Here is a 25,453-nt window from a genome sequence, read left to right on the forward strand (position 1 = left end):
GGAATGTTTCCGCACGTTATCAAGTACCCTGTTTCACTATTCTTAATATAAGAAATTGAAAAGAATTGAAAATGTAAGAAATTGAGTGAAGAAATGTAAAAGATTGCTCGGCGCCCGCATTATGGAAAAAAGTATGGAATGATTTTGAATGAAGTGAAAATGTAAACATTAGGAGTAGGAACAGGGAAATTGAAAATGAAAGGTATTATGTTTGCATAATTGGAATGTCCGTGATGGAAAGCATGAATCCGCTGGAAAGGAAATAAAGAAAAGTTTTAGGAGTTAATATGTAAGTGTACTTGTAAACATTAACCGATTTGGTTGGCATTTGTAACACGCCGTGCTACCACTGAACAGGTATTTGCGAGAAGGCGTTACGTGGTAGCATCGCATGCTAGAAATAGCAATATAGTGTTTCATATTGATGCAATTTACAAAGGAAAATGGTTACGTACCGAAATCAGGAAAATGAATGAATGTGCTTTAGTTGATCAATATTGTTTTGATAGAGCAATGTTGTGAAAGACAAGACGAGAGAAATCATAAGACAGAAATGGAGAGAGTGATTATGAATTGCGTTCGGATGTTATTTGGGTGCTAAAGTGGTGTGGGGTCGTTTGAAGTGTCCGTGCGCTAGGTAGGTTAGCGGTGAATTGGATGACAATATACTTCACTTGACAAGGTAGCATGTGGTTAATATCTGTCACCATCATCCATTGTCCTGTAGTGAGAATTAAGTTTTATTTCCCTGTGACGGGAATGAAATGAGAATGAGACGTAACGGGGTAATGTTTTTGAAATTACGGTTCAGTGGTTTCATAGTCGTGTCGGTTCGTTTGAAGTCTAGGTACGCTAGGAAAGTTAGAGCGGAAGTGGATGACAATATATTTGACTTGACAAGGTAGCATCTGGTTAGTGTCTGTTACCATCTTCTCGTCGTGAGAAATAATGTTTATTTGCGTGTCGTAGTAATGAAATGAGAATGAAATGTAAGGGGACAATGTTTTTGAGATTGCGGTTGGAATGTAAGGCAGGTCTGAAAGGGTTCCCAACAGTTATTAGTAGGAGTGGTAGAGTGTTTATGACGAATATGTATGTATGCATGTATATATGTGAGGTAATATTTTCCACATAATAGTGAAAGAATTAAACTGAAAGTATCTCACATTTCAATAGAGAGATATAATTTGTTTCACATTTAACACGTAATACTGAAATAGTGTAAGAGATAAGAGATTACTGTGGTCTAGCATTAGGTAAGAAGTTGAAAATTTTTTGAGCCCATGACGTAAGGCATGTGTAAAATTTGAAGGAAGTTTGTTGGGTAATTCTCGAGTTTTAGGGATTCACACAGACAGACAGACACACAGACACAGACAGACACACAGACACAAACAGGCAGACACACAGACAGACAGAGATTCTCAACTTTATATATATATAGATTACTAGCACATGACCCGTTAATAGGGAACAAATCAATGCTATATTTAAAATAGCATTTCAGTTAATTCAACAATTGTTTGAGAAATACACAAAAGAAATAAAGCACTTTACAAAATCAGTTAGAATATAACAAAGAAAATATCAAGCATATCTGTACTTTTGACATAGGCAGCATATCAATATATACACTATTTCTGTGTAGACAACATTACGTGTAAGTCTTGTTACATTTACATTATGACGTCTACTTGTTCCTGGTCTGGTAAATTCTTTTTGATCATATAATATTTTAAGATTCACTGGATCGCCAACTCTATTGAGCGCGACATATAACTGATCACGAATAAATACGGGCGCAGGCATGTAGGTGCAGCAATTAGAAAAGCTTTGTCTTTGACTCGAAAGAAGGTCTCACTGGAAATTGCTGTCATTTCAAAGTAAAGAGGAAATCGGTATCAGATAGTTGCAGAATAATGCGGGAATCAAAAGTGTGCGTCCTGCATCAACACCAGTTATTTTACTTGCAGTGATCATATTATCCGACACCGATAACACTCTATAACGTGCGCCGCTGCAGTTTCCATTTCTCTGACCTAAGCTTCTTAGCAACAGTATAGGAACACCTGGTTTTAATTTGATAATATGAGGGGGCAAGCCACTTCTATTAAGAGAATTCAGAAATTCAGGAGAGCAGAGTGCAGATTGTTGATTTCTACAACGGAATCAATACTCCTCAGAGTATATGTCACACCTGGAAATTTGTGGATTATGTGGTTATTTAGATTGATTGTTAACTTTGATAAAATTAACCTCTAAATCTTTATAAACATGGTTGATCAAATTCTCCTTGCTGTTGGCTTGAAAGTGCTGAGGAATCTCTATTACATCATCATATACTTGTCTTTGAACATTGGGGATTCTTCCATCACCAATGTACAATAAACAAACAGAATGATATACGATCTTGAGGGGAGGTATGATTATTGACCAGGCAGTTTTGCACTCACATGTTAGTGGTGAGATGAAGTACTTTGCATTCGTGCCAAATTACATATTTTTTTCAAACATGCAATTAGAGTAGACCTTTGTGTTCTTCGGACCACTGGAAGAATTTGACGGAAATCACCACCTAAAATTATCAATTTGCCGCCAACATCAAACCGTTGTTCATTATATCGTTCAGTTTTCGTTTCTTCATGAAGTAGAACATTATTCATTTGGAGATCATGAATAGCAGAAGGCAATACAAAAAATATTGTACTACGGTCATGCTGACCCATACGATGATCCAATTCATACAGCATTTCATTCAGATCAATATCCAAAGCTACTTCAGGAGAAAAAGTGTATTGTTTAATTTGATGGAAATAATCTTGGCAAAGATCTTCGCGAAACATGTATAATTCTAGTGGTTTGGCTGGAAAGCTAAATTGCAGACTACTGACAAACAAATTTCGTAAATCATTCGCTGAACTAATTGTTCATGCCTGATTTAGACAAAGTTCTCTTTCTTGATCATTTTCTAATTGATTCAACATTTGACATGCGTGCTTAAAATGTTTGCAAACAGCTCTGTTAATTGTGATTAAATTCTCAAAGCTTGTCGCTACTGAGTTATATTGAAGTAATAATCTAAGATAAAATAGCTCCCCTTGCGATGGGTATACTGCGTACACTCTACCAATAGCTTCTGGAATATCGTCACTTCGTCTCACTCTTCTCCTCCAACTATTATTATTGTTACACCAAGTATAATTTTGTGGAAAGTCACAATAGAGGATATCTTTTGCTAGGGGATCATCTTCATTCATCTTGAAATATGCTTTCAATTTAATAGATCGATATTTTGCTACAGCTTCTTGTGCATGATTCGGATTAAACACATTGATCTGATGATCTGGTAAGTGTATCGACAAGCATTCAACATTAAGCGGTCTTTGGTGAATTGGAAACTCAAATAATCTTCAGCAAGCCTCCGACGCTCCAATATAGCGGTAATTTTGTTGTTCGAAATTTCATCCATTCGATTTTCGTTGCCAGCATTAAAATGCACGCCATCTTCTTGTCTCTGTAAAGAAACTGCTGCATGGTCAACATCTTTGAAAATGTACTTTTAAAAATATTTCACAACCTGAGCAGATGCACACCATTCAAGATTTATATGAGCCTCGTACTTCTGCGTGTTGGCACTCCGTCGCTTACGACGTCGAGGGTTCCAGTTGATCCGATCAACGGAACAGCCTGCTCGTAAAATTAACGTGCAAGTGGCTGAGCACTCCACAGACACGTGTACCCTTAAAGTAGTTCTCGGAGATATTCAGCGTGACACAGTGTGACAAGTCTGACCCTTTGAATTACAGGTACAACAAAAACAGGAAGTTAGAGTGAGAGAAAGTTCTGGTGGAAGAGTACAGCAGGGTTCACCACCACCCCCTGCCGGTACCTCGTGGAGCTTTAGGTGTTTTCGCTCAATAAACATCCACAACGCCCGGTCTGGGAATCGAAACCACGATCTTATGACCGCGGTTCCGCTGCCCTAACCACTGAGCCATTGCGCCTCCACTTCTGCTACAACCAAGGATTATAAGGAATTACATAACGGTTATCAACAACAATTTCTCTATTTCCAATACGTATTGAATTTGTGAAGCCACCATCTCGAGGGTTTCGGCGACGATATTGTGGATAAAAATCATTTCCAATTAAGGTTTCTGATCTGTAATCTTTTATATATCTTTTACTGCAAACACCATTTACAATGCAGGGAGAATTTAAATTATCTTTTCCGCAGGGTCCAAGTATCATGTGTTTCTTCATCGAGGAATAAAGATGTGACGTCAATGGATTTTCGGGTTTAGGAAGTGAACTGTAACAATTTTATCTATTTCTTGCCATGTATTGTGATGATTTTGTATTAGGAATAAGAAATGAGGTAATCCTATTTTTTTGAAATTCTACTGCGTTCACATGAGCAATATTTTTTCCCAAGGATTTCTGATTTGATACGTGCAATAGTTGCCGTTGCTTTCATTTAAATACTCTTGCAGTAATATCTGGTCGGGCAAACTGCCGCTGGCCTACGGAAAGCTAGTTAACTATTTTATACCATCTGGAATTGCATATAAATCTCAGAAACACAATAGGTTTGCCAAACCTTCTAACTATGGCCATTGCATTCTGGTAGTGTTTTGCCATATATCGCGGACTCCCTGTAAATGTCCTTGGCAACATATATCTACGACCTGTACGATCAGTAACCCCTGCAAGTATAGTATCTGGTAGCCCATTATATAGATTAGCTCTCAAGTTTGCTTGATTGCTACGAACGTATAGTAGACGAATGGATTGTACTATTCCAAATTGATTTACACAGCACTTCTAAAACAAACGCTGACCTAATTGAAATATATTTGTAGATCCTGTTCTTTTCATGCTGCGATAACAGTAAAATGGAACTATTAAAATTTGACGGCTGACATTTTCATTCATTAATCAAAGGTACCACCCATCAAGGCCAGGAGGAAACGAAACTCGGTTGTATCATTGGGTCATATGATCGATGCCAGTCATTTAATATTTGTAAAGATTTTTAGTTATTCTCTGCTCTGAATTTTGTTACGACCATTCGTTCTGAACAATTCGTTTTCTCATCAAGATTATTTTGTATAAGAATAGCAAATTCATTAGAAGATGGTTGATTATATCTCCTGGAGTGTTCCCCGTGAGGTGTTTTATCCGCATGTAAGCCAACTGACACATCAGCAGGAATATTTCCAGCGTCAGTTTGCTCCTGCACGGATAGAAATGATTGTAAATATTTCCAGCACATATTATAGCAGAATGAATTTCTCGAAATATGTTGACATCGAAGGCTTGGCTTGCATTATTAAGAGTCATTCTTTGAATTCGTGTTCTTATTTGTTCTTCATGATCATAGAAATACGTTTGTAAGCTAGACCGGAGTATTCCTATTTGGTTTCTAGGAGCTGCAATAAATTTATAAACAATTCCATGTATTCTGTAATTTGTAATTCCTCTCAGCATTGAAGTGTCATCTACTATCATAGAACACATTGCCATTGCGCTGTTGAACCTTCGAATATTACATTTGAAATATTTTGCTTCAGGAGTATTCGTTTCTATTCTAGGCACAAGGCCAGACCTTTTTGAGGGAGGGGGCCTGTCGATTAGATTGACCGCAGTACGCAACTGGTACTTAATGTATCGACCCCGAAAATATGAAAGACAAAGTCGATCTCGAAGGAATTTGAACTCAGAATTTAAAGAGAGACGAAATAAATTACGCTAAGCATTTCACCTAGCTTGCTAACGTTTCTTATTTCTTTATTGCTCATAAGGGGCTAAACATAGAGGGGACAAACAAGGACAGACAAATGGATTCAGTCGGTTACATCGGCCCTAGTGCGTAACTTGTACTTAATTTATCGACCATTAAAGGATGAATGTCAAAGTCCTCCTCGACGGAATTTGAACTCCGCCGCATTAGAAAGCAAAAGATAAGAAACATCGTTCGGTAACACGGAGATATTTTCAATTCTTATTATTCCTGATTTACAGCATATACCACAACTGGGATTGTTCATTGTTACTCCTGTACAATCTCCAATAAACATCAAAGCATTGCAGTAGTGGCGACGCACCTCCATGAAGCTGCAACTATTGCGAGCAATGTCAACGGGAACCTCTAGATGTCTATCTATATCATATTGTCGTGCTATATCAAGGGTCATCCTATTATTGATTTGCCGACGTCTTCTATGTTGTGTTGCATTTTGTTCTAAAATTTGTTCACGTTGTTCTTGTGGCAGGTCTTGTCTTGCATTTCAATGCTGAGCAGCATCGTGTTCTAAACTTTGATTTCTTCGCTCCCGTGACGGCGCTAAACGGAGCTGACTTCGTCTTTCTGTGTTCCATTTACGATGCTCTACTTTCTGTTCTTGAGTTTGCCTCAATCTTCGTAGTTCCTGACTCAAACATTTTGCAGTTCTTCTTCCATGGACAAATTTGAATTAAATAGATAGAGAAATCTTGTATCCGTCGAAAAGGGCTGCGAGTTCCTGCGGGAATTAAATATTTATTGTTTATATAGAATAGTATGAAAATATAGTCATAATAGTGAGACAGACGGTTGTATTATGATGACAATATTTGTATCTTATTTTAAAATATATAAACATAACCAAACTTTCTCACAAACATTCACATACATATTTACACGCGTGTGCGCACTCGCATACATATTGTTTTTATCTGAGACTCACAAATAGGAATGAATAAAAGAAGAACATTAAAACGTATAACGAACACATTGACAGAGCTATTGAAACCTTACTCACATGTAACGGTAAATACTAAGAATTAAGTATCACTCGGCAAGAACATAAAACATTGGTTCATGTTTACAATATTACCCGGAAACAATTTTCTTTTAAATTCACAAGATCCGAGTTTTTCGCCCGTAGGATGTTGATAGTTTATCGTGGATAGCGGGTATAAATCCAAATTTGAAATATTCCTCTGAATATTGACGACCTTTTTTTACTTGAATCAAACACGAAGAGATTTCAGTTCAAGCAATTTTTTTTAACAATTTCATCAGAAAGATTTCAGTATAAATTTTCAGAAAATATGCTCAAAAATAAACAAAAGATTTTCAGTGAATCTTCTCAGATGCAAAAGCCTTTGTATCAATGATAGAAGTTTTAACCTACCTTTTTTGCGGAATTCCCAAAACTGACTGGTGGGAATAAAATGACCTGTTAATTTTAATCTCTGTTCATATATATATACATATATATACGTCTTTGTGTGTGTATGTGTGCGTTACCAGTGTATGTATGCGATACCAGTGTATGTCTGCGTTACCAGTGCCATAATTTCCTATCTATCTGTCTCTCTCTTTCTCTATATCTTTCTGCTTCTTTCTCTTCCTGCAATGACGCTACCACTTACTTCAACTCCATTTCAACCCATTTCCCACCATTCAATTCTTTCATCGCTCACCCTCAACACTATTTATTGCCATACTCTGAGGCACCATATTTTATTGTGTACCAGGTGGTCATTTACTCTGACTACCGGGAAAAGTTTACAGAAAATGGCAGTGATCGAGTGAATGAAGATTGAACTGAAACCGATGTAATTTTGGACAGCCACCAAGTATTAACATTCAACTAGTCAGTGAACCATTCTTGCTAAATCCTTTATTCATCCTTTTCTTGATGCGTTATCTGAGCAGGAAGTTGTAATTCATGGATTTGTTTGACAAGGCTTATATTTGAGTCTCACCTAGCAGACGTTCGACAACACGTGCCAATTGTTACTTGACACCTCGTCCAGAATTGCCAACACTGCATTGGGCAGAATTACAGGCCTTACATTTCTAAAATATTACTCCCGTTCTATTTATGTAACAACTGCATCACAACACCGCTTTGAATAGGGCTTAGATATCTCCTCTTCTCCTCCCTATTGCAGCAGAGATGTGCCAAGGGAATTAAAGTTGTGTCTGACATATAAAAATAAATGATTTAACATCTACCTCGTACATCCAATCATCAATTCTACAATTTCATCAGTTATCAGCCTTTTGCATAACTGCACTACTTCATCCAAATATTGCAGCAAGGCGTCCAATTAGACGGTAAAGTCCATAACCATCCAGGGTCCACTATCCTCGATGAACATTTAAAGAAAGTGCCCTAGAAAAGCTACAAATACCTACTTCAAATGAATTAATACACGCTCCTACTGATTCATCAGAGAAGAAACTGCAGTTTCTTGACGTGTTGCAGCTCCGTTCTTGGGCCTACCGAACGAACTAGATAGTGAGCTCTGTCATAAAACTCATTCAATGGTCATTCTTACCGCTAGCACGTCAGCCGCATCAGCTCTTGTAGGTCACTAATTAGTTCTACCGCTATTTTTGAACAATCAGTCATTATTTCTTTACAAAATTAAATCGATTCTGAAGTCATAGGGCTAATCATCAATGGTTATGGAAGATTGAGCAGGATGACTCCTTTAACTAGTTCTATAAATCTAAAATGGTCTCTGCAAATTTGGTGTGAAGAAGAAGAAGAAGAAGAAGAAGAAGAAGAAGAAGAAGAAGAAGAAGAAGAAGAAGAAGAAGGTTTCCATGTTTATTGTCTACACGGACTGCAAAATATTAACGACAATACATAAACAACGGACTATGGATATTTGTATTAAACTGTGTAAATAATAAAAAAAAGACTACCAAAATACCCCAATAGCGGGGAAACTCAATCTAAGGGTAAAAAAGGAAGCCCACATATCTCGAGCCATTTCTTTCACCAGGAGTACAATCACCACTGCTTTATTTCCTATCGTACAACACAGATTATATTTACTAAGTTAACTAACATCCAAACCACACTCAAGCATCTGCCAACAAATTTAATTGGATGTTGAGCAGCACATCCATCTCAATACTCACTTTCCTTTTGAAATAGTATTTAAAATGATTATGAGGACCTGGACATCTTGTGCACTATACAAACACATATAGATACATGCAGAAATATATATAAATGTGTGTGAGTGCGTGTGTGTGAATGTGAATGTATGGTAGGGGTGTGGGCGAGTGTGAGGGTGTATGTGGTCTAGTGATAAGGTGTTGGATTCACGATCGAGAGATCGTAATTTCAAACACGAGACTATGTTCTTGAACAAAATACTTCCTCTCATGTTGCTTTGCGATCCCTTCGACAACTGACGCGTCCAGATATTCCCAATCTGATCGGTCAGTTCCGGCTTTTGCCACAGCCTTTTCAGTGGAATCGGCTCGACTCTGCCGTTCCCAGACGATGATCACTCCCAGCATATATGTCTACGCCACAGAGTTCATTAAACCGGGCTGATGGTGTTAGAAATACTTACATTGCTAGAAATAAGATTTAAACTCTCTTATGTTGCACTCAAAACACATACTTTATACATATATGGTGACAGGCTAAGTCGTTTTTAATAATGGTTACAGTTTTCCTCTTTGGTATATATAATTTCCTCTTTGGTATATGTGTGTGTGTGCGTGCGCGCATACATGTATATGCATAAATATAATGATGGTTGCCAACTCGACTTTGAGTAGAGCTATTGCTCTATTTCTTTATGCCCTAGAATATAATCGATGGGCTACACGAATATGGCTTTTTGCGGTCTGCCAATGACTTGCATACTTCTTGACAATTAGTGCAAGAAAACTTGATGATTGTATAGTTTACACCTCCATGAACTTTACTATGCCTTATCAAGCTAATTTTTTATCGGCATACTTTATAATTGATTATGCATTCGAAACCATCTGTCCATCTATAAACAGTGTGTGGTTCTGCAATGTGTGATTTCATATGGCTCTTTATCCCAGCCTTACTCAGACAAATCCTTCCACATTCATCACATCTAAGATCATCACGTCCATTAATGGACGGCAATTTCTGATGAAGCAATTGCTGGCGATCTGTTGCTACACAGTTCTGCCAGAATTCTATCAGATTGGGCAGTAGATGATGATGCACTGTTTTGCATTATGTTCCAAGTAGCTTCTGGAATGTGGTGAATTGCTGCAGTCTGTTGCTGTCTTCTTAAACCGGTTGCTTTCTTTCCCCAGCAAGCTCTCTTGTTTGGAGGCATAATCTATGTACATATTAAACAGAACAACAAAAGTTATAACAGATGGGAGGTTCGGTAGTTTTCACATCTCGGTGATTTTTCAGATTAACACCCGCACAATTACGTAACCCTAACCCTAAAACCGTAACCGTAAGACTAACCCTCATCGTAACCCTGACCCAAAAACTATAACCCTAACATCCTAATGAAAATCGTGCGGGTGTTAATCTGAATAATAATGATAATGACCTCTGCAGATCAAACTCCCAACCCACAACTAGGTCTTAAGTGTATATATATATATGGGCAACACGCACACACATGCACATTAAATAGAAATGTTAGTGAGTACAGAACTTCAGCATTATATATTAAGATGGGCAACACACACACACACACTAAAATAAAAGAATTACAGGTATTTGTATGTATGTGCGTATTAATGCGTATTCTGTGTCTATATATGGTAGTAAGTAAATGCGTTTTAAGAAAGATATTAAAGCAATTCAGTTTATAAGGAATAAATGTTTGACTGTCGATCGTATTTGGAAGAGAATGGCAGATATTTGTATGTATGAGTGTGTGAGTTCAAATTCCGCCAAAGTTGACTTTGCCTTTCATCCTTTCGGGGTTTAAAAAATAAGTACCAGTTGAACACAGGGGTTAATATAATCGACTATTCTCCACCTGCCTGAGGCCGCCGTTGTGGGAAAAATTTTAAATAATAATAATAATAAATAAATAATAATAATAATGACCTCTGCCGATCAAACTCCCAACCCACAACTAAGTCATAAGTGTATATATATATATATGGGCAACACACACACTAAATAAAAAAAGATGTTAGTAAGTAAAAGTGTTTTAAAAAAGATTGTTAAATTTTCCGATTAGCACCCGTACGATATTCACTACAGTGTTAGGGTTAGGGTTTGTTAGGGTTAGGTAGGTAATGATGCGGGTGTTAATCTCAAGATTTACGAAAAGATTTTCCAAAAAAACTCACAGTTTGTAGGGAATAAATGTTTGTTGATCGTATTTGAGAAATATGTCTCCCTGGTGAAAGACGGTGTTAGAAATGGAATGAGGTCATTGGTAACCATAGGTACATATATATGTGTGTATTTACGTATGATTGGTAGTGTGTTTGTTTATTTGACTCACTGTCCTTCGTTTCTTTGTCTTTTTTCTTGGATCGTTCGTAAACGTTCATAAGAGAAAGTAGCAATTGAAACGATGTGTAAGAGGAATAGAAATAGTTAATTTTAGAGGGGCAAAGTAATTTTGTATGTAGTTTTAGTATCTGTCATTACAGCATCGAAATGTGATTGTTTCAGTTTTGATACTGATATAGTTTTCTTTTTCTCCTTCCTTTCTTTTTGTATTTGTTGTTGGATTGTTCGTAAAGGTTCATAAGAGAAAGTAGGAGTTGAAAGGATTTGTATTAGAAAGAGGAAATTAGATTTTATTAGGGAGAAAATGTTTACTTCTGTAGTTTTAGGGATTTTATTCATTATTAAGAAATTTTTGGAGTGAAAAAATGACGCAGTGACCTAACAAATTGTATTTAGAATATTAATTGCGATTGTTTAATCGAAGAAATTTGGAATTGTGTAAATGTATGAATTTTGAACATACACACACACACACACACACACACACAGAAAATCAGCCTTTTATAGTATAGATACATTTTGCTTCTTTTACTCATTCTTCCCAACCTTTCTAATTTTTTGTTTCACTTCACCATCATCATCATCATCATCATCATTAATGACATCATCATTACTTTCATCTTAATTATCAATCTCATTATCTAATTCGTTTACTACTGCTTCTTTATCTTCTCTTCCTGCATCTAATTCATTAGACATATTTCAAAGTTTTATGATTAAATTCTTCTATATTAATTCTTTTGCATCTTGTTTTATATTACAGATATCTATCCCATAACAAAATCCAGAAAATTGAAAAAGGATCATTCGTCAACGTCTCAATGACTGAGTTGTAAGTGGAATCAGTTATGCTGATACTATTTGTTTTACTGTTTATTTGTAAATATTTAATATCTTCAAATCTTTCTTTCTTAACCCTTTTTGGCCCTTCTCTAACTCACTTTCTCTCTATATATGTTACTGCGAATGTGTGAGAAGGTGTGTGAGAACGTTATAGTTTTCGGTTTCCATCAGGTTTTGAGTTCACATGAATGTTTGGGTTCGCATCAATGTTTCATATCATGTGTTTGAGGCGGTGAGCTGGAAGACTCATTAGCACGCCCGGTGAAATGCTTAGAGGTATTTCATCCATCTTTTCGTTTTGGGCTCATATTCCGATGAGATCGAATTTGCCATTCATCATTTCGCAGTTGATAATATGTGTATCGATGAAGTATGGTCGCCGTAATAAATTAGCCCTCTCCCTCAAAATTCCAGGCCTTGTACCTTTCTTAGAAAGGATATCATATTTCTGTATAGGCATATGTCTATCTCTGTCCTAAAGTGTTTGTATAATTATATGTCTTTCGTTTTCTTTATTATCTTTTCTCTCGTTATTCTTTTTTCGTTTTGGATAAGAATTACTAAGAAGATCTTCAAGCACTTGTTTTACTCTTCCAAAGAAATTGGCTGTTTTCCTCCAGGAACATAGAACATAGTGAGTTCAAAGCACGGCTCGGGGAAATGTTGGAAGTATTGGAATGTGAAAAGAACTCGAAGAAATTTAAGAAGATTGTGCCAATGGGATTGTTATTAATCCTATTGATTTAATAAAAGAGGCTAAAGAAGATTATTGTGTTAGTCTATGAGAAGCTGAGAGCACCTTCGACGTTCCTCGGCAATTTAGAAAATAATATCTACTAACTCACTTAAATATACGCAACCTGATACTCCGTCAGAACTGAGTAACATCCAAAGATCATCGAACAAGACTAAGGAGGATGTGATTCAGTCTGCCACTAATACCAGCAAACACCAAGTTGTCGTAGTCGCCTTCGTTTTCCCCCATTGCGTCATTGCGCACAAGGGATGACAAATCTCTACATAGGAAACCAAAACAAATGCGGAGTATTTTTTCGTCTACTGAGTAGATCATAAAGAATTTGTTTTACTCTTCCAAAGAGTTTATCTTCTGCAGAAGATGGAATTGTTGGAATGTGAAAATGATGGGAAGAAATTTAGGGAGTGTGTATATATTTTATTTGCAGATGTGATTGGTTTCACCAAGCGCAAACGCGAACAGTATTTTAATGGAGGAGACTAAACAAGATCGAAATGTTGGTCTTTGAAAGGAGGAGAACGATTTCGACATTACTCAAAGATGTCTACTCTGTCATGTAGAAAATGAAATGATGGCTACTCGGCTATAGAGAAAACGGCCACTCGGCGACGTAGAAAATGTTACAATACGGCTACTCAGCCATAGGAAAAGGTAGTCCAATGGAAACCTTGACGGTCTCCACTGCTCTAAATTTCCCTCTTGTTTTGACCTTAACAACAGTCTCAAAGTATTTACGCAAATTTGGATTGTTAGGAGAAAAGCGTTCAGTTACCAGTAATCAAATTTCTGACTATGAAGCTTCTCTAGATCGAACGTAGAACACATGTCTGGTCTGTGTAGCCACTAATTTTGAAAGATTACCATTTTGAGATATTCATGTGTACTGGCACATGCGAGAGAAGACTGATGCATCGGATACTATATCTATATTGCTTATAGCATAGAGCTTCGGCAGTATAAATGATCCATCAATGAGATCTGTTCTATCAATACAAATATAATGAATTGTTTCACAATGCACCAGATGCGTCACCATAACGTACATGTAGATAGACGGTGTCTATTGCCTTTCGCTCGACGGCCTCAGCCGCTCTCCACTTCTGTCTTGGTCTGACATCATTAACAGTCTGAAAGAGTTTAGGGCAGCAGGTGTCTCGGTAGTGTAACACATTTTCTTCGGAGATAACCACGTATGCCCTTAAGATATTCATGGCGTGTATCAACTAGTGTTTTCGATGCAGGGCGATGTAACTCAGCCATTTCTAATGGAAACCGCCGACTACCTTTCACTGTGGATATTGGAATTTCCTATACAAAGAGCCCCGCAAGGTGTCCTCGAGGAATGCCATATATGTAAATCCAGGTTTTAAACGTACCACGAATTCCTTTGGGTAGGCAGGCTTCCGATTACTTGTTGGTTTCATAGATTGATTGTGCTCCTATCAGGTTGCTGTGAAATTCAGTTCCCGAGATTCCCAACGGCTTCTCAGTCACGAACAGTAATTGAAAGCTACAGAATGAGAAGCTGTACCTGCTTCTAAACCACCTTTCCGCAGCGCAAGATATATGGGTCTGCCTTGAAAATTATGCGAACAGAAGTCTTCAACTAATGAAAGTGTCTAGGCTCCTCTGCCGCTCGTGGTTGATGCTGTTAACAGAATCAGGTCCTCACGACTGTAGGCATAAGACTTGACGGTGTACGGGACTAGTCGTATCCAGTGTACCACGGCACTTAATTTATCGTTCCCGAAATGATGAAAGGCAATGTCAACCTCGGCGGCATTTGAACTCAGAACGTAGCGACGGGCATTTCGTTCAACGCGCTGACGATTCATCCATTCCGCTGCATTAATAATAATAATAATAATAATAATAATAATAATAATAATAATAATAATAATAATAATAATAATTCCAAGAACTCGGCAACAATAAAATTGCCATCAATGCAGCACCAACAGCAGAAAAATTGGAAAAAGTTTGGAAAGAAATATGGTCAGCGAAGGAACAACCTCAGAAAAGGTCTATCAAAACAACTTGGCACCTGAACAACTCTGGATCCCTATAACAACTGAAGAGGTCACCCAAGCACAAAAAAAAGACTGGAAGGCACCTGGGAATATTAAGATCCCCAACTTCTGGTTAAAATATCTGACAAGGACACACAAAAGGCTGACTGAGAAATTTAATGACATACTAGCAGAGGCAGAGACAATGCCTGGATGGCTCACGAAAGGGAAAACTATCGTAATTCTCAAATCCACTGAAACAGCAAACCCACAAAATTAGAAACCAATAACTTGTCTCTCTACAATTTACAAAGCTTTTACAGCAATAATATCGCAGAGAATGAGCAAGCAACTGGAGGAAAAATCATGTTTCCAGAAGAGCAGAAGGAATGTTGGAAGGGCTCATTCGGCTGTAAAGTTCAACTAATGATGAACTAGAAAAGCACTCGGAGAGTGCAGACCTCCACCAAGCAGCTCATTTCCACCCATATACGCGCAAGCTGAAAATCGCCCAATTTCCCAAACCAACACCGGCAAAAACATAGCCTCCTTGGCGGGGTTAAAAAAATAATGCAACCATATGATTTTTTTTAAAAAGCCTTTAAAAACAAAAATCATCTGAAGCAGTTATAATAGATCAAGTGACAACAGCAAGCTAGTTTCACTATACAACTAAAAAAAACAACAATTACCTAAAAATATAAGGCGATGGACAAGAAACCATGAACCATACTGTCTCTGGCTGTCCAGTCCTGGTTAAGAAGAAATATATTCAAAGACACGATAGAGGTGGGACCTATATACACTGGACGCTATGCCACCACTATGGAATAACAACATAAAAAAGACGGTATAGGCACACGCCAGAAACGGTCACAGAAAATGAGAAAACAACAATACTATGAGATATGCCAATACACACAGATAAAGAAATTAAGGTCAATAGGCCAGATATATTTCTCAGAGATCAAGAAAAATAAAAAATGATTTCTAATTGATGTATCAATACCAAAAGTAGATATTTTTTCTCGAAAAGAAATGGAGAAACTTTCAAAATACAAAGACCTGGAAGTAGAGGTAACTCGAATGTGGAGTCTTAAAACAGAAACTATTCTTATCATAATGGGGGCATTAGTTATGATAAAAAATACGCAGACAAATACATAGCAAAAGCACCAGGACTAACAGATATATATATAACATACAGAAAATAGGACTACTAGGCACTGCACACATCCTATGCAAAACACTTTCAACACAGCAACCATAAGAGCATCACAGTAAACCACAGCACAACACAAGGCATACAGAGCTGCGCTCGGTAGTGAAGTGAAAGCACGTTATAAAAATAAGACTACTGAATAATAATAATAATAATAATAATAATAATAATAATAATAATAATAATAATAATAATAATAATAATAATAATTAATTCGTTTTATTGGCCACAAGGGCTAATATCAATTAAAGACATATAAGGACAAAGACAGGACGAAGGTTACAAAAGGTTTTGTCCGAAAAGGTAGGAAAGTTCGTCTAAACAGAGGAAGAAAACGGAGAAAGATATAATAAATAAATAGATAAATAAATAAGTAGAACTCCCAAAGGGGGAGGCGCTTCGAAAAAGGAAAGGTTACACGTGGAAAAACCCATAAAACCACGGGAGCCTGGTCAGAAAAAATAAGAAAGGGGTATAGAGCCCTTTCTCCTTTTACATTACCTTCTTTTTTTTTTTTTTTTACAGGTGTATTCTCAGAATTGGTCCGTTTATACTGGCCATTTTTCCAACAGTCACCCATCTTTCAACGAATTTGCTATGAGACAGCACTTCCCTCTCTACTCTCATCTTCCTTTTCAAGTGGAACTTGAAAAAGTTGATGAGGCCTTGGCCAAAGAGGAAAGTGTCTGTCTTTAACCCTTTCAAACGGGTCCACCATATCACCTCTTTCGCTACAGCCACTAGGCATAGGAAAATTGCCTTGCCCTCCTGGTTAAAGGAGGTCGGCGGGTCAATTCTCACGATGGATCCAGCTGATAGCCGGATCCGTCCTACACGTGACAGTAGCTGTTCGATATAGACCCACAGGTCAGCAATGCTCGGGCACTGGACGAGTGCGTGCAGAACGGTTTCGTCGTCCTGAGCGCACCTCGGGCAGGCCCGGTTGACGGCACTTCCATGTCGGTAGAGTTTATCTCGAACAGGTAGCGCACCTCGGTAGCACTGCCAGGCGTGGGACCTTTGGAAATTATCCATGGGCCCCGGCCCGTAATAATAATAATAATTCACTGCTCTGACCATTCAGTATCCGAAAGCTATAGAAACACTAATATGTCTCAGCAGGACAACGGGGGAAAATAACTCTCAAAGACTGGAATATCTACAATATCCTGTGAGTATTTAAAATTCCCTTCGAAATAAGTTAAGAAATTTACAAATTTTACAAATTTACATATCTAAAGTTTTCAAACACTCAGACTTTAATATCGACAACTGCTCTGAATACTCATCCTTTCCTCTGTCCGCAAGTATTCGAAAAAGTAAACATCCTTTTTTTTATATTCTAAAAATATTATAGTTTTGTCTGTGTGGAAAATACAAAAGACCATCTTTGGTGAATCTTAAAACTTTCTGTGAAAATTTGAATCTTCTTCTCTTTTCTTTCCTTTCTCTCTGAGTATTCAAAAATGTAAACATCCTTTTTATTGCAAAAACACAAATGTTTTCTCTAACTAGACATGCAAACGAACATCTCTAGAAAAGTCAAATTTAATTTCTACAATATAACATTATTTTCTCCCTGACTACCAGAAATATGCAAACTTACCTTTTATTGCAATAACAGAAATGCACTTGGAAAAAAACATTTTAAAATAATAATGATAATAATAATAGATTCTCTCTGATCGAACACAACTTCTCTATTCACAAATAATACAGGACAAAGTCGGCCCTTAATTTTTCTTAAGGTCAAGGTCACTTTTGCTGTTGTTCGCTGCTAGTATTAGTAGATATTTGAACTCTTTTTGACCCTTCGGATCCCATCCCACTCCCCCCCCCCAAAATTACATGAGCCGTACTTACTACTACTACGACTACTACAACTACAACTACTACTACTACTGCTGCTGCTGTTGCTGCTACTACTGTTGCTACTACCACCGCTGCTGCTGCCACTACTACTACTGCTACTACTACTGATACTATTGCTACTACTACTGCTGTTGCCGCTGGCACTGCTGTTGCTGCTGCTGTTGCTGCTGCTGTTGCTGCTGCCACCACTACTACTATCACCACTGCCGCTGCTGCTGATAGTGATATTGCTGCTGCTACTACAACAACTGGTGCTGCTGCTAATGATGATAAATGCGGCCCCTGTATGAAGATTAGTGGTTTAAAATAAATAAAGAATATATAAAAATAAAATAAAAATAGATAAAGAAATAAAGAAATAAAAGTATTTAAAAAATGAAAATGTAATAATAATATAACTTTACTTCAAAAGAAAAGAAAATTTCAAACAGTACACCGAATCGCTTGTCCAATGGTTACTCTGGAAACGCGCCTGTTAGGAGGCTGTCAGCCTGACTGAAACATTTTCAAATGGCAGATTATCTTTCCCTGATACGAACCTGGAAGGTCACTTAAACGGGATTTGTCCCAAATTAAGCCCCTAAATTTCACCACCACGACTACAAAATCAAAAATGTAAAAAAACTAAATGGAACCGGGAAGAATACAAAGAAGTAATATACGCTTAACACTTTGCATTAAGTAGGCCAACCCAAGAGAAATACACTGCAAAATCCTACAGAATCTGGAGGAGCCGGAATCCAACCAGCAGACCAAACCTGGATAAAAACAGATTAGTAGATACTAGAAGAGATATCTTCAGAAACACCAGACTCACATATGTAGAAATAACCACTATTTTTTAAAAAAATGGTAGAGAATGACCTAAGTATAAGTCAGGAAAGAAATAACGAAGCAGAGGAGAGGAATGTTGGACCACAAGCATTGACTGAAAGGCGACCATCTGCCGAAACTACACAGAAAATCTATCATTGAAATGAAGCAGAAAGTTCTGAATGAGCTTGCAGTTGTAGGACATACAAATATGAATGATAAACTCTCCATAAACTCTCAAATGCACACCAACATAAAACACAAATAAAAATTGGCAACTGTGTTACACAAGAGATCATTCAACAACTAAAACCCGATCTTAATAAATTAAGTGAAATTATTTACTCTGTTGCTAAGGTAATCGAAAGACGCTGTTTGACACCCAAAAAGCCAACACTACCAAATTCGAAAAGAAAATCAAACTGGAGGAGTAGAATTGAAACTGAGATTGAATCGTTGCAAAGGGAGATATCACTATTAACTAAGTTAATCTCTGGAAATGGTGTAAGATCAAGAAAAGGTGGGAAGATCGTGAGAAAATATGGACTCTCAACAACAGAAGAACTAATGACAGCGAATGAAACACTTAAACAAAAAGTTCAAGCGAAGGCTCAGAGAATACGCAGATTTGAGAAAAGAATCAGATTCTACAAGCAAAATAAGATGTTCAAATCCAATGCCAAATCATTTTACAAGGAAATAGGGAAAGAAAAAATAACCATTGAAAATCCACCCCTGATGGAAAAAGTTGAAAACTTTTGGAAAGGGATATGTAGTAATGAGAAACCATACAATGAAAATGCAAATTGGATCAAACGCACCCAAGATGCCTACAAAAATCTACAACAACAGGTGTGGGAAGACATCTCAGTCGCCGAAATAAGGAGGGGACTAACGAAGGCTCATAAGTGGAAATCCTCTGGTATTGATAGAGTACCAAATTTCTGGCTCTCATCACTCTCGTCCGCACACAAAATGTTAGTAATACCATTTAATAGTATTATAAAGGTCTCGGAAAAAAACTCCCCATTGGATGGCATATGGTATTACTTACCTCCTCCCCAAAAATAACAAAATCAAAAACCCCAAAAATTACCAGCCTATAACATGTTTGTCTACTACCTATAAGATTTTGACATATAGTCTAGTGGAGAAAACATATACGTTTATGGAAGAGAATAACCTCTTTCCCACTGAACAAAAAGGATGCAGACGAGGCTCATACGGATGCAAAGATCAGCTCCTAATTAATCGCATGTTCCTTGAAAATTGCCATAACAAGCGCAGAAATCTCAGCTCTTTATGGATTGATTATATAAAAAAGCCTTTGGCAGCATACCACACTCGTAGATTCTGAAATCGCGGGACATTTTTCAAAATTTCTCCCGTGTTTTCAGATTTTGAAAGTATATGTCACTATGGAACACGAAGCTCCAATTATATCATTCTAATGAAGTATTGCGTTCAAGCAATATTAGCATAAACTGTGGCATTTTCTAAGGTGACTCACTTTCACCACTAATTTTCTGCATAGCACTAATACCACTCTCAAGTGAACTGAATAGAACAGGGTATGGCTACAAAATTGACAACAGGAAAATAAGCCATCTATTTTATATGGATGATTTAAAACTATATGGCAAAGATGATGAAGAGCTTCAAGGACTACTACGTACTGTGAAATGATTCAGTGATGAAATCGCGATAGCGTTTGGCCTTGAAAAGTGTGCCAAAGCCACGTTAAAGAAAGGGAAACTGATAAAGTCAATTAGATGTCGGAACAATAATCAAGGAACTTGAGCAGGAACAAACCTATAAATACCTAGGAATAAATGAAGACTCTGGTATCCAGCATGCAAGCATGGAAGAGAAGTTTAGAAAGGAATGTTATAGAAGAGTCCGAGCAGTTCTGAAGTCTGAGCTGAATGTATATGATAAGGTGTTAGCCATAATTTCCTTAGCAGTCCCAGTTGTTCTTTATAGCTTTAATGTGCTTGACTGGAATCCCAGTGAAATAATGAAAATTGATACAAAAATCCGCAAGCTACTGGTTTGTAATAAGATGCACCATCCAAAGTCAGACGTGGATCGTCTTTACCTTCCAGAGCTCCGGGAGGTCGTGGCTTGATTCAACTTACGTACAAAACCACGACAATCGGACTGGCCAAATACCTTGAAACAACTAACGATTGGATGCTGAAACTTGTTGAAAAACATGAAAGACCGAAAAAACTTCACTCTATTCTGGAAGGGAGCAAAAAATTCGCTACTGATCACTTAGGTAACTACCAGATTGATCAGGTTGAAGGAAATGCGCCAACTGTTGCTGCAAAGAAAATAAAATTAATTGCAAAGACAAAAGCACATGAAAAATTAGCTAGCAGATGGGAACAGAAACCTCTGCATGGCAAGTATGTGGCTCGTAGCAAACAAGCTGTTGTCGACCAGAAACACACGCATCAATGGTTACGAAGCTCAGGACTGAAAGCAGAGAGTGAAGGTTTCATATTAGCTGCTGAAGACAAACTTATTGACCTGGAACTACCAAGCCAATGTGATAAAAAATGAAGCTGTCCCAAAATTCCGATTCTGTAACGATGAGATTGAAACTATAGACCACCTAACCTTAGAGTTTAGAGGTTTAGCGCCTGTAGAATATAAAACAAGTCATGACAGAGTCGACCAGTATTTACACTGGACAATATGTCGGCATTATAAAATCAAAACCGCTGACAAATGGTATAAACACCATCCTGAAGCTGTGACTGAGGGAGAAAATGTATCGATTCTCTGGGACTTCCCCGTACATACTGACAAGGCTATATAAGCTAAAAGGATGTATATATTGATTGACATGAGTATTCCTTGCGATCACAATATAGCGGCGAATGAATTTGACAAGATCAGTAAATATAAAGACTTGCGAATAGAAATTGAAGAAATGTGGCATCTCAAGGCGACTACCATACCAGTGATTGTAGGATCTCTAAGAATGATAAAAAAAAGGCACTGAAACATATTTGAAAATGATGCCAGGCTTACCATTCCTACAGGAAGTGCAGAACATCGTGTTAACTGGAACGACTAATGTGCTTAGAAGAGCATTATCGCTGTGAAAACAAAATACATTCATGAATATATTTGTTCATTAATTTTTTTAAATACATATTTTACCTGTGAATTTGGGTGTGAAAACTGTAAATACATACAATGAGCTTCTCTGCCCTATGGGTACGGAAAACACTCGGCGAGAAATGGAAGAAATTTTGACGAAAGTAGAAAAAAACAAAACAGGGAAGATACAAAAAAGGGGAATATTGTGGGAAACTATCGTCCCATAGCATGCCGAAACATAATCTGGAAAGTACTCCTGGAATATGTGCGGCAAAGACATACACTTTCCTGGCACAGGAAGAAATACTACCAAGAGAACAAAAATGTAGGAAGAGTTCTCAGGTTACCAAGTATCACATGGTCATCGATAAAACAATTTTGAGGCATTGTAAAAAACATCATACAAACATGTCTGGCTTGGATTGACATTACGAAGGCATATGTTATGGTGCCTTATTCTTGAATCGTTGAATGCCTGCAGATGTCTGGTGTTGCTGACATCACAGATTTTTGATGCGTAATAATGATGATGATAATAATAGACGTGGTATGAGAAAACCCCAGAAGGAATCGCCGGAAATAAGAATTACAAAATCCTCTGGGATGTAATGATCCAGAGCGATCACGTGACTAGACATAGGATACCGCTCATGGTTGTGGTGAATAAAAAAGAAACAACCTGTATGATAATGGACACAGCGGTGACAACATGATCTATGTAAAAGAAGGGAAAAACAACTATGACGATTTAGAGTGGAATATACGAAGGTTGTGATCATAGAAGAAAGTAGACGTGATACAAATAGTAATTGGTGCACTTGGAAGTATTGACACTCAACTACCAACATGGCTGAAAACATCGTTGCAAGTTTGAAGGTAGAACACCTACAAAATTCAGTATTACTTGGAAAAACAAGAATTCTTCTTAGAGTTCTTGAAGTATGACCAGTAAACAACATTCACCTTAGTCTGCAGTCTGTGGACAGCTGATAATTTCTATCATACCCAGAAAAATAAACTGTGAGTGCTCGTATAATAATAATAATAATAATAATAATAATAATAATAATAATAATAATAATAATAAGGAGAATAGCACCGGGCTGAATAACAACATGGATGTGCTACACCGGGCTCCCTATACAAAAACATATCTAATCCAATAACAGCGATGGAATTAGCCAAAAGAACCGGTGGAAGATTTGAAGGAAGCGGTCTTTTAACGAAGATAATTTTTTTAAGAATATTTTTTATTCTTAAAAAATGAAATTTCACTGCAATACAAAGCACAGGACCTCCTATGCACGATGTCTCAATGAAACACGTGCGATCACACACGCAAAACCAACACCGGAAAGTTTACAAACTATATAAAAAAAAAGAAATGGAACAAAATAGTAAGTACATATATTGAATAATTACGCATACACTTGAACGTGTACACAATGATATATACGTTTTGATACCCATAGAACTACACATGCATCTTAATGTTTACAGAACTACGTAAAAATCACAGGACACACTTACGGATACGAAAACACATATCACAAACGAAGCAAAACCAAAACTTTTTTTCTTTCTTCTTTTTTTATTTTCATTTTGTGAACAAATACAGACAGTGAACCATTCATAAGTTTAAAACGCCACACACACACAAAAATACACTATGCCTGGAGATAAATCTATCAACAAAAAAAATACAGATGAATACCGATCTGCTAGCCTTAAAAAACTACGCTACGAGCAATGTTTACATGCTGAGAACTCGGTGACGGTGTTGTCTCAAAAAACTGACCCTAAACAGACAAATCCGTCCCCGAATGTCAACGCCAAAGCTCGTCATGCCTCAATGATAACAAGGCAGATCACAAACCAGAGTGGTTATCGACCGAATCACAAAGGGCCACTCACTCGAAATAGATCTGCTAGCCTTAAGAAGCTACGTCACGAAAGCTCGGAGACGGTGTTGTCTCAAAAAACTTACCCTAAACAGACAGATCCGTCCCCTAGCGTCAACGTCGAAGCTTGTTATGCCTCACTGTTAATAAAACAAAATATAAACCGCAATGGTCATAGACCGGATTATAAAGGACCACTTACTCGGATAATGAACCAGATCCGAGACGAGAAATCTGCTACTGGTTCAAATCTTCCCGACACACAGGAGCTGGAAGTACCCCACAACCGGAATATTCCAACAGATGGCCATCCATGCTCGTCATCAAATAACCAAAAGAAAAAGAATGAAAAATGGTCTAGGGAAGATAATAAAGAAGTTCTTAGAGCCTTCTACCGTGCCATATATTTCCCTACAGATAAATCTAATACTGTACAAACCTACTTAAACTGGAGACAGAAACACCTTGCAGTAAGACCCTACATAGACAGTAATAAACTTGCCAACGTCAGAAGAAACATTATAAAAAAAAAATTACTAACTGAAGTAGAGATTGACCAAATTAAGCAAGCAGTAAAGGATAAAAAGAATGAAACTGCAGCTAAAGAAGATACTACAGAGGAAATAATTATAAACCAGCCCAAGGCTGATGAAAATACAGTAATAATTGAAAGAGTTAAGGTAACTGATAGGCAAAATAAAATACTCTCTGAACCAACCATAAACACTAAGGCAGGTGAAAATCAAATAGATGAAGGAAGTCATACAGAAATCGACGCAACAGAACTACATGATCTAAAAAATCAAATCATGATTGAATGGCTGAAAATTAAAGAAACTAGTATGAATGAACGCGACACTCTCCCCAAAATTCGCAATTCTAACCAAAACCTGAAAATAATTGGTAAAATCCGCCTTGCACTTAAGGATATAATTTCAGCTAATGATGTTGATATTACAGATCTCAACCACCTGTACTATGCATCCGCAAGAATCTCAACGATTCTATGTGGTGAAAAGATTAGAAAAAGACAACACTCCCACAAAAAGCCTTCTTGGCAAGAACGCATTCAACACCAAATTAAGCTGCTTAGATCTGACATAGAATGTTTGAAAAACCTTAAATTTGACAAGAGTATCAAACCTACAAAGACCCAAAAACTAAAGAAAAAATATAACATGAAAACCATAGTTGACATTGATGCCACCATAGAAACCATCAAGCAAAAGGTATGTGCTAAAGCTGCCCGCATAGCAAGGTATGAAAAGCGTGTTAAATTCTTCCGAGATAATAACATGTTCAAAAATAACCCCAAACATTTCTACAGGAAGATAGGGAAAACACCAGTAACAATAAAGTCTGTCCCATCAAAAGAAGAAGTGCAAGAATTTTGGAATAAAATCTGGGCAGAAGATAAAACACACAATGAAAAGGCCCCTTGGATTGATAGAATAGCTACAGACCTAGACTCCTTAGAGGAGCAAAAGTGGGAGGGGGGTCAGGGTAGAAGATATAAGATCTGCTCTCAGGAGGTCAAGCAAATGGAAGTCTCCAGGAAAGGATAAAATTCCTAACTTCTGGTTGAATGCCTTCCCAGAAAGCCATGAACTGCTAACAAAACTTTACAACGATGTTTTGCAAAATCC

General features: G+C 37.3%; 1 protein-coding gene across 2 annotated transcripts in view; it reads left to right on the plus strand.

The window, feature by feature from the left end:
• LOC128251221 (uncharacterized) overlaps positions 1-25,453 on the plus strand; it is a 157,610-nt gene that overhangs the window by 73,777 nt on the left and 58,380 nt on the right. For both annotated transcript variants that reach the window (XM_089345195.1, XM_089345196.1), the window contains one exon: positions 12,040-12,108. In XM_089345195.1, the coding sequence (XP_089201321.1) occupies positions 12,040-12,108 (69 nt within the window). The remainder of the gene's footprint in view (positions 1-12,039; positions 12,109-25,453) is intronic.

The sequence above is a fragment of the Octopus bimaculoides genome, chromosome 29 (genome assembly GCF_046866305.1).
Source record: "Octopus bimaculoides isolate indiv1 chromosome 29, ASM4686630v1, whole genome shotgun sequence".
Taxonomy (NCBI): Eukaryota; Metazoa; Mollusca; class Cephalopoda; order Octopoda; family Octopodidae; genus Octopus; species Octopus bimaculoides.